The sequence below is a fragment of the Bubalus kerabau genome, chromosome 1 (assembly GCF_029407905.1).
Source record: "Bubalus kerabau isolate K-KA32 ecotype Philippines breed swamp buffalo chromosome 1, PCC_UOA_SB_1v2, whole genome shotgun sequence".
Lineage (NCBI taxonomy): Eukaryota > Metazoa > Chordata > Mammalia > Artiodactyla > Bovidae > Bubalus > Bubalus kerabau.
In genome coordinates, this window is record NC_073624.1 from 19530142 (window position 1) to 19542305 (window position 12164).

Below are 12164 nucleotides of genomic sequence, written 5' to 3' on the forward strand. Positions count from 1 at the left end.
TGATCTTTCTATCTACATTCATTCTTTTGGATCCCCTCTGCCTAAGTCTCCACTTTCTTGCCTTCTAGTCCCATCTGAATATAGGGTGTGGGTGAGCACCAATTTGCCTTCCATCAACTTGAAGATATATATGAACTGATATAATTCACTTAAAAGGAGAGATACTTGGAGAGACAAGAAATAGCACCATCCTAAAGAAATAGTAGGAAGATATAGAGAAGAAAGAATGGATTTATAAAATTTGGATAATCAAATAGACATGGGAGATGAGCAAAGAGGTGTCTGTATCCATTAAAGAAATAAAAGAGAGATGAAAAAAGAAGAGGTAGTTATGTACAGTTAGATTATTAATTGCCCTGTGAATATTGAGGCAGGATAAGGAAAGCTGTAGCCATTCTCTTCCACCAGCCAACCTTCTGCTTTGAAATTCATACCAGGCTGGTGTCCAAGAACAAGTTACAAACTGGTGATGTGACATCTCAGAGGTGTTTAGAACTGTTTTATTTTGTTTTGTTTTTCCATGAGTTCATCTTGTTAGGAAGGAGTGAGAGAATGTAGGCCAAGTTTACATCCTTTTCGAAATAAGAGTGACCTGGAGCACTTGTGAGAATGCCCACATTAGCCTCTAAGACAAGTGAGAAAACAGGTCAGCCAACTAATCTTGCATTTCCTTTGAGAAAGATGGCATTTGAGGACCAATCCTCTAAAAGCATTTGACATGGAGCTTGCTAAATTAACAGCACAGCAAAAAGTTAATTTATTCAGAATATTTCATTTTGGGCAATTTTCATATTCCACAATTCCAGGTCAGCACTACTCTATTGAAATACAGGCAATTAGAATATCTGAGGCTTGATCTCATATTAAATACAGCATCACGAGAAAGTCACTGGGGATGTTCCCAGGGCACTGAGTTCAACATCATCGTACCCAGCATCCTCTTTCTTCCCCTGGAGCAGCCAGAAGCTCTCTTCTCCTTCCCCAGGATCAGCTGCCTCTCTGGAGAAGTTCAGACAAGAGCCTGAAGTAGAAAAGAGAAGTTTGATTAGAACTGAGGCACGAGGATGGGACAGAACCCTCTGGTGGAAGGGAGTCAAGCAAGTGCTTATGACAAAACATCCCTGGGACCCAGGTGTGGGGAGGGAGGCTCAGGCTATTTCACATGAGTTCCAGTGAGGATGGATCCCAGCTGTCCTCTCAGATCCAGTTCATGTGATCTCCTGGACCTCAGTGCATGGGGAAATCCTGCATCACAGGAGACCTGTGCTCAGGAGCTCTGGGAGAACTCTTCCAGGCAACACAATACCAAGGAGATGCCCAGCAACGGTAAGAATCATAAAAAGGAATTTAAATGTTCTCCTTTCACAGGTGATAGATGCAAATTCACAATAAGAGGGAGACTGGAGACAGGAAAAATCTGAATTCCTCACTCACAACCCAAGTCTGCTCTTAGTTGACTTGACTCCTGTCCCCAAATGTCCACAAATAGTATCACAGGTGCACCCACAGGTATCTCCTCCCCAGAAACTACACAGACCCTCAAATGGAGAAATACTCTTTTCTAGAGAATGAGTGTCTTCTCGCAGCTACTGAACTATCAGTTTATTGTGACACACAGTCAAAGGCTTTGGCGTAGTTAATAAAGCAGAAATAGATGTTTCTCTGGAACTCTCTTGCTTTTTCGATGATCCAGCGAATTTTGGCAATTTGATCTCTGGTTCCTCTGCCTTTTCTAAGTGCAGCTTGAACATCTAGAATTTCACAGTTCATGTCCTGCTGAAGCCTGGCTTGGAGAATTTTGAGCATTACTTTGCTAGCGTGTGAGATGAGTGCAATTGTGTGGTGGTTTGAACACTCTTTGGCATTGCCTTTCTTTGGGATTGGAATGAAAACTGACCTTTTCCAGTCCTGTGGCCACTGCTGAGTTTTCCAAATTTGCTGGCATATTGAGTGCAGCACTTTCACAGCATTGTCTTTTAGGATTTGAAAGAACTGAACTGGTATTCCATCACCTCCACTAGCTTTGTTCAGAGTGATGCTTCCTAAGGCCCACTTGACTTCACATTCCAGGATATCTGGCTCTAGGTGAGTGATCACACCATCATGATTATCTGGGTCATGAAGATTATTTTGTATAGTTCTTCTGTGTGTTCGTGCCACCTCTTCTTAATATCTTCTGCTTCTGTTAGGTCCATAACATTTCTGTCCTTTATTGTACCCATCTTTGCATGAAATATTCCCTTGGTATCTGTAATTGTATTGACCAGATCTCTAGTCTTTCCCATTCCATTGTTTTCCTCTGTTTCTTTGCATTGATCAGTGAGGAAGGCTTTCTTATCTCTCCTTGCTATTCTTTGGAACTCTGCATTCAAATGGATATATCTTTCCTTTTCTCCTTTGCTTTCACTTTTCGTCTTTTCTCAACTATTTGTAAGGCCTCCTCAGACAACCATTTTGCCTTTTTACATTTCTTTTTCTTGGGGATGGTCTTGATCCCTGCCTCCTGTACAATGTCACGAACCTCCATCCATAATTCATCAGGCATTCTGCCTATCAGACGTAATCCCCTGAATCTATTTGTCACTTCTACTGTATAATCATAAGGAATTTGATTTAGGTCATACCTGAATGGTCTAGTGGGTTTCTCTACTTTCTTCAATTTAAGTCTGAATTGGGCAATAAGGAGTTCATGATCTGAGCCACAGTCAGCTCTTGATCTTGTATTTGCTGACAGTATAGAGTGTCTCCATCTTTGTTTGCAAAGAATATAATTAATCTGATTGCGGTACTGACCATCTGATGATGTCCATGTGTAGAGTCCTCTCTTGTGTTGTTGGAAAAGGGTGTTTGTTATGACCAGTGCGTTCTCTTGGCAAAACTCTATTAGCCTTTGCCTTGCCTCATTTGTACTCCATGGCCATATTTGGCTCTTACTCCAGGTATCTCTTGACTTCCTACTTTTGCATTCCAGTCCCTTATAATCAAAAGGACATCTTCTGTAGGTGATAGTTCTAAAAGGTCATGTAGGCCTTCATAGAATGGCAACTTCAGCTTCTTCAGCATTACTGATTCGGCATAGACCTGGATTACTGTGATATTGAATAGTTTGCCTTCATGTATGTGACCCTGCAAAGATATTATTAAAACATTTGTTCCACCTTTGAATTTGATTCAGTTCAGTTCAGTCAATCAGTCATGCCTGACTCTCTGTGACCCCATGGACTGCAGCACATCAGGCTTCCCTGTCTATCATCAACTCCCAGAGCTTGCTCAAACTCATATCCATCGAGTCGGTGATGCCATCCAACCATCTCATCCTCTGTCATCTCCTTCTCCTCCTGCCTTCAATCTTTCCCAGCATCAGGGTCTTTTCTAAGGAGTCAGTTCTTTGCATCACGTGGCCAAGGTATTGGAGCTTCTACTTCAGCTCAGTCCTACCAATGAATATTCAAGGTTGAAATCCTTTAAATTGACTGGGTTGATCTCCTTGCCATCCAAGGGTCTCGGAAGAGTCTTCTCCAACACTACAGTTCAAAAGCATCAATTCTTCAGCGCTTAGCTTTCTTTTAAACATGTTGAATTAATTGATAAGTTTCTCTTTCAGCCATGACACAATGCTTGCGGGATCTTAGTTCCTTGACCAGGGTTGAACCTAGGCCCTAGCAGTGAAAATGCAGAATCCTAACCTCTGGAAAACCAGGAAATTCCATAATTTATAAATCTTCATGCAAGTATATCACATATAAAGTGATAAGTTTATGTCACATTATGGAGACATAAATGCCAAAAAGCGGAGTGATTCCTCACTCCTTGCAAGGAGTCTGACAGCATTAAATATGGCATATGTTCAAGATGATGCTACCAAATATATGAGATTACCTATATTTTGAATCTCTAGGGAGGCCTGGACATTGAGGAGCACAAATTCACTCTTTTCAGATAGAAAGATTGCAGGGGATGAACTGACCCCACTCACCTGTCTGAAAGGACCTCACCCCATCCTCCTTCTCTGGGGGCACCTCCTCCTCGCTCCCCTGAGAGGCAGAAGGAGTTCCAGGCACTGGTACTTCTTCAGCATCATCGTAATTTTCAGCAGGGACATCAGTCCTCTGATCTGGGGGTTCCAAGAGCAGACAAGGGAGTGGATGAAACCACAGTAAGTGGGTTGTTCTGGGGAATACCTAAGATACCTTCTAACCCAGAGTTTCTGAGTTTCTGAATAGAGGCACCAATCACTCCTTGCTTTAAAAGACTTTTTTCTCTAAGACCATGTTTCCTTTTGATGTGCCCATAAGCCAAAACACGATTTTACATATCTAAATATTTTCTGGTGGAAACTACATATCTCAAAGCAACTCTTTCACCACTGAGCATTGCTAAAGTATTTTGACAAATTGTGCTTTACAGATGTTATTTTTTTAAAAACATTGTGTGCCTGTGGTGATTCTGGACACAGAGAGACCAGCCCCAACATGAGACATCACAGAACAGCCAGTGAAGAAGGACGAACCCCATCTGGACACAAGGGATGCCTCTGGTCCATCAAAGGAAAACCATTCCCCTTAAATCTCCTCTCTATGAGGGAAACTCTCCTCCCCAGAGCCCAGCCGAGGCAGGTCCACCTCTATTTCCTGGAGCGGATCTGTAGTCACTGTTGTCCTCACCATCCCTGGTGTAATACGGCAGTTTAGTCAGTGAAAAATCTGACGGAAAGCCTCATGTGGAGACAAACATCACACAACACACAGAATTTTTCTTCCCCACACCCACGGGACCTGTGTTAAGGCTGAGAAGGGACAAGCCTCGCTTTGGCAGTGTAGACAGAGGCTGGGAGGTCACGAGGCTCTGAGAGGCCATCCTGCCTCTTTGGAGGAGCCGTCTCTGTGAGCCTGGGGCACACATGGGGTCTGCAGATGCTGAGAAGATGTGCACAGCCAGTGGGTGGTGACAACCAGAGATCCCAGGAGAGCAGACAGAGACACTCACCTGGGCTGCCCAGACCTTCCTTCTGGGTCAGAAGGTAATCGAGCTCCTCATACACAGCTTCAGCAAGAGCATCTCCATAGCTAGATAAAGCTGAGAGATCCCCCAGCAGGTCAGAGAAGCTTCCCAGATACCCCGATCCAGCCAGCCCACCTTCATCTCCCTGGTGCTCACATGGGGGCTGCCAGGACCTCAGCATCATCTCCTACCCCATGCACCATGTCAGCACCTTCTCCCCTCGTCTGACCCTGATTACAGCTTAGTGCCAACTCTGTCTGGTCCCACAGGAGAGGCCATGACTTATGAGAGTTCACACCCCAGTCCTAAGAAGCTCTGTCTACTCAGCCCTTAGAGCTCAGCACGGAGCACATGGAGTCTGCAACTCAGAACAGTAGCTGGCCCAGGTTCCCCTCCTCACACCTGCCCCATCTCCCGCCTCCACACACTCTCCCTCGTCCCCAGTTCCCCCTGCAGCCCACCTCTGCGCTCTGCTCTCCTTCTGAGTAGCTGAGTCACCAAGATGATGAGGACCAGGAAGAGAAGGGCCCCCAGGATGATGCAGAGGATCCCAGGCAGGGAGAAGATGCCAGGGAGAGGATTTGAGGTTGTTCTGGTCCCTAAGGAGAAAAGGAAAAAGGGCTGGAGATAGTCTTGGGCACAGAGAAATCTCTGTGTCAGCATTTTCAGGAGCTCTGGACAATGGCGTCTCAGCCTCAGACAGTGTCAGGGTTCCCCCGGGTCTTGTCCTGAGACAAGTCGACTCCACTCTGGCCAGTGTGGCCCCGAGGCAGAGATGGGGATTGTCAGGGAGCTGCCCTGCTGAGACAGCCTCTGAGGACCCAGCTCATCCCTTCTCCTTGGGCTTCAGGAAATAGAACATCAAACAGTCCAGGGACCTGCACCTCTCTGATGAGGAGCAACACTCAAGGTCAGGTGGGAGTTCCTTAGATTCTATAACATGGAAACCAGACTTCCTTGGACCCCAGGCATGAGAATATTTGACCCTGGACATCAAGGCACGGGATTTCTCCAGTGTAATGCCCTGGCTGCTCCCCAACAGCCACGGCTCCTCAGACTCTTTCTTATTCGGAACAGGTCCCCAGTACTGAGTATTCTCCCTTGCCCGTGGATGGATCACAGTACCTGCTGTAGTCGTGGGCAATGTTTTCCTTACACCTAAAGAGAAAAACAGTAGTGTGGGGAAGAAGAATTGGCCAGAACACAGGGCAAACCTTTTCCGTCCTGAGCCTGAAATCACCCCTCAGTCTCCACAACATCAGTGTCCAGTCCTCCCAGCTTCTGCATCATAGATCAGGGCCCTAGGACCTGGACACTGTCTGAATACAAACTCCCTACCACGCCCGGTCCAGCCCAGTGCCCCTGTGCTGCCCCGGCTCACCCAGGGTGAACCCTGAGCCCCTCACTCACCAGAGCACCTCACACCAGCATCCTCCTCGTGCTTGCAGTCGCTCTGCCCCCAGGGCTCCGCAGCACAGTCCCACAGGGAGGACTCCCGGCCCCCACACTGCACATCGTCCAGCCAAATGCTCCCATTTCCAGGGCCGAATGTCGCGGCCCGCGTGGCTTCCAGGGCCTGGCCACAGCCCAGCTGCTGACACACCACCTCGGCCTCTGCCAGGCTCCAGGAGTCATCACACACAGTGCCCCAGGAGCCGCTGTGCCAGACCTCCACCCGCCCTGAGCACTCGCTCTCTCCTCCTCTAAGCCGGAGCTTCTCTCTGTCTGAAAAGGCAGCAGCCCCTCCTGTGACTGCCCTGGTGGGAGGAAGGAGCCCATGGAAGCCACAGGGGAGGGGGCTGACATACCTGTGCAGGGGGCAGCAGTTGGACAGCTCTTGGGTCTTCTTACTGCAAACAACAGGGATACAGTGGATCAGGAATAGCTGGGGGAGGTCTTCTCCCCAGACATGAGTATCTAAGGTTTTTTTGTCACAGTCAAATGACAAGAGACCACAGAAGCTTCATCATCTACTTGGCTGAGAGGTTCACTGCATGTTATCAGCAGCTGAATTTACTTTATCTAATTAGTTGTTTACCATAACAACAGCAAACAAACAGACACAGAGACAAATACAAACATACACCTACATTTTGTAGACTCAACCAAAACCCATCAGTTAGATTTGAAAATATGAAATCATACTAATGACATCCTACATGGTTGGGAGTGACACAGAAACAGACAGTAAGTCACCTGCACACGAGATGTAGGCTTCCTCCTTTGGAGAGCATGAGTTGTAATTCCAAGGGTCAGAAGGACACTGCCAGAGAGAAGGGTCAGTTCTCTGGCACTGGATTCCATCTACCCAGTGGGGTCTAGAACCTTCCCTGAGACCAACAGAGGTGTTGAGACTTCCGCTGTCCCCACAGCCAAGCTGACTGCAGATGATGGACACGGTGACATCATCCATGGGGCTGCGGCAGACACTACCCCAAGTCCCATTGTAGAAAACTTCCAGCCACCCAGCACACTCCTGGTCCCCACTGACCATCCTGAGGGCCAGGAACTCTAAGATCGAAAGGGAGGAGACAGGAGACACAGTGAGCATTCCACTCAGAGCTCTGGGTTTTCCTCTCCCCCAGAAATAGTGACGGGAAGACCAAACTGGGCAGCTGCAGTGATGGGAGCTGAATCCTGATTCCTGACAAAACTTCTAAAAGAACAGAAAATGATGTGGACAGTGAGGTGGTTGACAGAATAATGGACCCCCAGAGATGTCCACAACCTAATCCCCGAACATGTGACAGTTACCTTACATTTCAAAAGAGATTTTACAGACATGATTAATAAGGACCTTGGGATGGAGACATAAAACTCAAATATTGTGGATTAACCATGTGAGCCCAGCCTTACACATCTTTAAACTCGCTATTCTGAGAAATGCATCATCTTTCCCAGCTCCAGTCAGAGGGAAATGTGAGTGAGGGAGAACGGTTGGAAAGGCACTGTTGTCTGAAGAAGAAGAATAAAGAGGGCTCTGAGCCAAGAAATGAGGCCACATGGGAAACCAGAAAAGGCTGGGAAAAGAGTTCTGCCCAGAGACTCCAGGAAGAACACAGCCCTGTGGACACTGGGATGTTGGCCCACGGAGACTCTCTTCAGAATCCTAGCAAACAGAACTGTAAAGGAAAAATATGAGTTTTCACTATGTCAGGCTCCTCTGTCCATGGGATTCTCAGGCAAGAATACTGGAATGGATGCCATGCCCTCCTCCAGGGGATCTTCCTAACCCAAGGACTGAACCCACATCTTTTACATCTCCTGCAATGGCAGGCAGGTTCTTTACCACTAGCACAACCTGGGAAGCCTAGGATTTCCGGGTGTTACTTCCACAGATAACTGCAGAGTGAGCCCTGCTTTCAAGTGTTAACTGTAAGAAACAGCTCTGTCAGGAAACACTATTGAGAATAAAGGATCAGCATCTCAGCTGGGATCAGAATCTCAGCTGCCTCAGGAGGAAGTGAAAGCACCCAGTCTTCATGTCTGTTGGAAAGACAGGCTCCATGGGAGGAAGCCTCCTTCTCTGGTCCTTTCAGCATCTCTCCATCAGTGCTCAGACCCCTGTCCTCCAGGGTCCCACCCCTCTCCCAGCCTGTGGACAGTGTGCAGCACAGACCTGAGCAGATGACCCCGGCGTCCTCCTTGTGTCTACAGTCGTGCCGCCCCCAGCCCCGGGAAGGGCACCTCCACACGTGGGACTCCTTTCCTGTGCAGTTCAGGTCGTCCAGCCAGATGGGCCCTGATCCTGCCCCGAAGTGAGCAGACCCCATGGCATTGAGGGCTTCTCCACAGCCCAGCTGCCTGCACACCACGCGGGCATCGTCCAGGTCCCAGCCGTCATCACAGATGGTGCCCCAGTAGCCCTGGTCAAGGATCTCCACTCTCCCAGCGCAGGGACCACCCCCGTCCACCAGGCGGAGCTGTCTGCTGTCTGAGGAGAGAGAAATGGGACGATGGGGTGGTGGTGACCTCAGGGGTTGAGTAGCATCTTCTGTCCTGTGGGACTCTCACCTAAGCAGTAGGGGGCGCTCTCCTCTGAGGCCGCAGAGCCTGCTGGTTCAGACATGGAGTCGTTGCACTGGGGCAGCACCCAGGTCTGGTTTCCTGCAGAAACAGCAATGATCAGGGATCAGGGATCAGGGATCTTCTGGGTTGAAGAACAGGAAACTGAATTAAACTAAATAATAACCTAGTGATGGAGTTTGAGATGAAAGCTGTAACAGCAGTGAAGTTAGTATAGAGCTCAGTTTCTCCAAGCAGAGGTCTGCTTCTGACACTGCCACAATTTTTGTTTAAGCCAAGCTTTACACTGAGAACGAGTTAAATAGTGGGTTCTATACCTAAATCTATATCTAAATAGAAGAAACAAAACAAAATCTTTTCTGAAAGATTTCTAAAAGTTTTCATCTTCCGTTGTCTGTTGCTAACAGAAGGGGAAAAACTCATATAAAAGACATCAAATGGAAAACCAAAAGGAAAAAGAAGATATTGCCAAAAATTACCCAAATACTCAACTATTAGAGTTATCTGACAGAGAATTTAAATAGCCCTGATTAAAGTGCTCTTAAGATTAATTGACAAGATGTTTTTCTTGGCAGAGAAATTTTAACAAAAAAGAAATAAAAGTTCTAGAGCTAAGAAACTTAATATTTGAATTTAAGAACTAAAGAATGAATGTATAAGCACATTAGATCAGCATAAGGCAGCTATTAAAACAGAAGATCAGAGGACAAATATTCTATTAGGTTGGTGCAAACATCACTGCGGTTTCAGACCATGAATTTTAAATCATTATAATTAGACTCAGACATATCTTTATTAATCAAAATAGGAACCATTACAATCAACACATTTTTGCCAATGAGAAATTAGTTTGTTTTTTCCTGTAGTGTAAAGCTGTGCTTTGGGATTTGATGAACTCTTGGAAAGCATTTTCTGCCTCCTGTTGGTTGTGGAAGCATTTTCTCTGCAAAAAGTTGTCGAGATGCTTGAAGAAGTGGTATTCAGTTGACAGGAGTTCAGGTGAATATGGCAGATGAGGCAAAACTTGGTAGGCCAACTCATTAAACTTATGAAGCATTGCTTGTGTGATGTGTGGCCACGCGTTGCCATGGAGAAGAATTGGCACCTTTCTGTTGACCAATGCCAACTGCACGTGTTGCAGTTTTTAGTGCATCTCAGTGATTTGCTGAGCATACTTCCCAGATGTAATGGTTTTGCTGGGATTCAGAAAACTGTAGTGGATCAGACTGGCAGCAAGTTTGGCTTTGGGAAGTGCTTTGCAGCTTCTTCTCAGTCCCACCACTGAGCTGGTCATCGCCAGTTGTCATATAAAATCCACTTTTCATCACAGGTCACAATTCAATTGAGAAATGGTTCATTGTTGTTGTGTAAAATAAGAGAATATGATGCTTCAAAATGACCAGTTTTTTGATTTGTGGTCAGCTCATGAGGTACCCACTTATCAAGGTTTTCCACCTTTCAGCATTTGCTTCAAATGCCAAACGACTGTAGAAAGGTCAACATTCATTTCTTAGGCAACTTCTCATGTAATTGTAAGAGGATCAGCTTTGATGATTGCTGTAATTGGTTGTTGTCAACTTTCAATGGCGGGCCATTGCACTCCTCATTTTCAAGGTTCTCATCTCCTTTGCAAAACTTCATTTCTTAAAAAAATTCTTTATTATTTATTTATTTTTGGCTTTGCAGGGTCTTTGCTGCTGCTCAGGCTTTTCTCTAGTTGTGGCGAGTGGGGACTAGTCTTTGTTACAGTGTGCAGGCTTCTCACTGTGTTGGTTCTCATGTTATGGAGAACAAGCTCTAGGGCTTCTGGGCTTCAGTAGTTGTGGTTCCCAGGCTCTAGAGCACAGGCTCAATAGTTGTGGTGCACAGGCTTAACTGCTCTGCAGCATGTGGCGTCTTCCTGGACTAGGGATTGAACCCGTGTCTCCCGCATTGGCAGGCGGATTCTTTACCACAGAGCCACCAGGGAAGCCCTGCAAATCTTCCTGAACAACCACTGCACTATATGTTCATTAGCAGTTCCTGGACCAAATGCATTGTTGATGTTGCAAGTTGTCTCTGCTGCTTTATGACCCATTTTGAACTCGAATAAGAAAATCACTTGAAATTGCTTTGTGTCTAACATCATGTCTATAATCTAAAATACATATGAAATAAGCATCAAGTAATAAACCATAGCAAAATAAAAAGCAAGAAATACACATTAAATGATGTGTAACATAACCACATTTATTTAAGAATACATTCCAATATCAAATGGCAAATTTCAACAATGCAAAATGGCAATTACTTTTGCACCAACCTAACTGCAGGTCACATGGTAAGTGTCCTGGTTATACTGCTATGTAACAAATTTCCCCCCCAAAATTTAGCCACTGGAGGAAAAAATATATACTTCATTTTGCTTAAGACTTCCTGAGTCAGTAATTTGGGAAAGACTCAACAGTTCTGTCTTGGGGTCTTTCAGTGCTTGCACTTAGGTATCATCTGGGGCTGCAATCAGCTGAGAACTGGACTGAACCTGTGGTTACATAAGGAAATTCCTCATAGTATTTTAGTGGTAAAGGGACATCATGACAGCAACCTAATCCAGAAAGATTTTATATGTTCAGAGAGAAATGAGACAGAATGAACCAAAAACTAGCATTGAGGGATTCCAGTTAAAGGTCATCTGGAAATGTTTATATTATTCTTCTAACTTTGCAGTGTCTCAAATTACATCAAAATTTTAAAAAAAATGTTAAAAGGTGAAAACAAGTCAGAGATAATTCATTCCTAGGACATCGTCCATAAAAGAAATACTAATAACATAAAAAATAAATAAAATGCTTAGGAAAAATATAGAAGAAGGTGGACAAAACTTCTGAGAGAAATTCAAGACCTAGCTGAATGGAGGGATATATTATGTCAATGGCTTCCCAGATGGCTCAGTAGTAAAGAATCTGCCTGCCAGTGAAGAAGTGGGTTCAATATCTGGGTCAGGAAGAAGCCCTGGAGGAGAGCATGGCAACTCACTCCAGTATTCTTGCCTGGGGATCCCATGGACAATGGAGCCTGGGCAGACTGCAGTCCATGGGTCACAAAACAGTTGGATGCAACTTTGTGACTAAACAACAATAAAAATTATGTCAATGAAT

General features: G+C 45.5%; 1 protein-coding gene across 1 annotated transcript in view; it reads right to left on the minus strand.

Moving 5' to 3' along the window:
- Positions 1-493: 493 nt before the first annotated feature.
- Positions 494-12164, minus strand: part of LOC129644164 (antigen WC1.1-like) — a 69205-nt gene continuing 57534 nt past the window's right edge. The window contains exons 11-20 of the mRNA XM_055569629.1: positions 9016-9108; positions 8621-8935; positions 7198-7512; positions 6810-6851; positions 6412-6726; positions 6127-6159; positions 5463-5600; positions 4987-5076; positions 3977-4114; positions 494-1021 (exon numbers count right to left, since the gene is read on the minus strand). Coding sequence (XP_055425604.1) covers positions 876-1021; positions 3977-4114; positions 4987-5076; positions 5463-5600; positions 6127-6159; positions 6412-6726; positions 6810-6851; positions 7198-7512; positions 8621-8935; positions 9016-9108 — 1625 coding nt within the window. The 3' untranslated portion in view covers positions 494-875. The remainder of the gene's footprint in view (positions 1022-3976; positions 4115-4986; positions 5077-5462; positions 5601-6126; positions 6160-6411; positions 6727-6809; positions 6852-7197; positions 7513-8620; positions 8936-9015; positions 9109-12164) is intronic.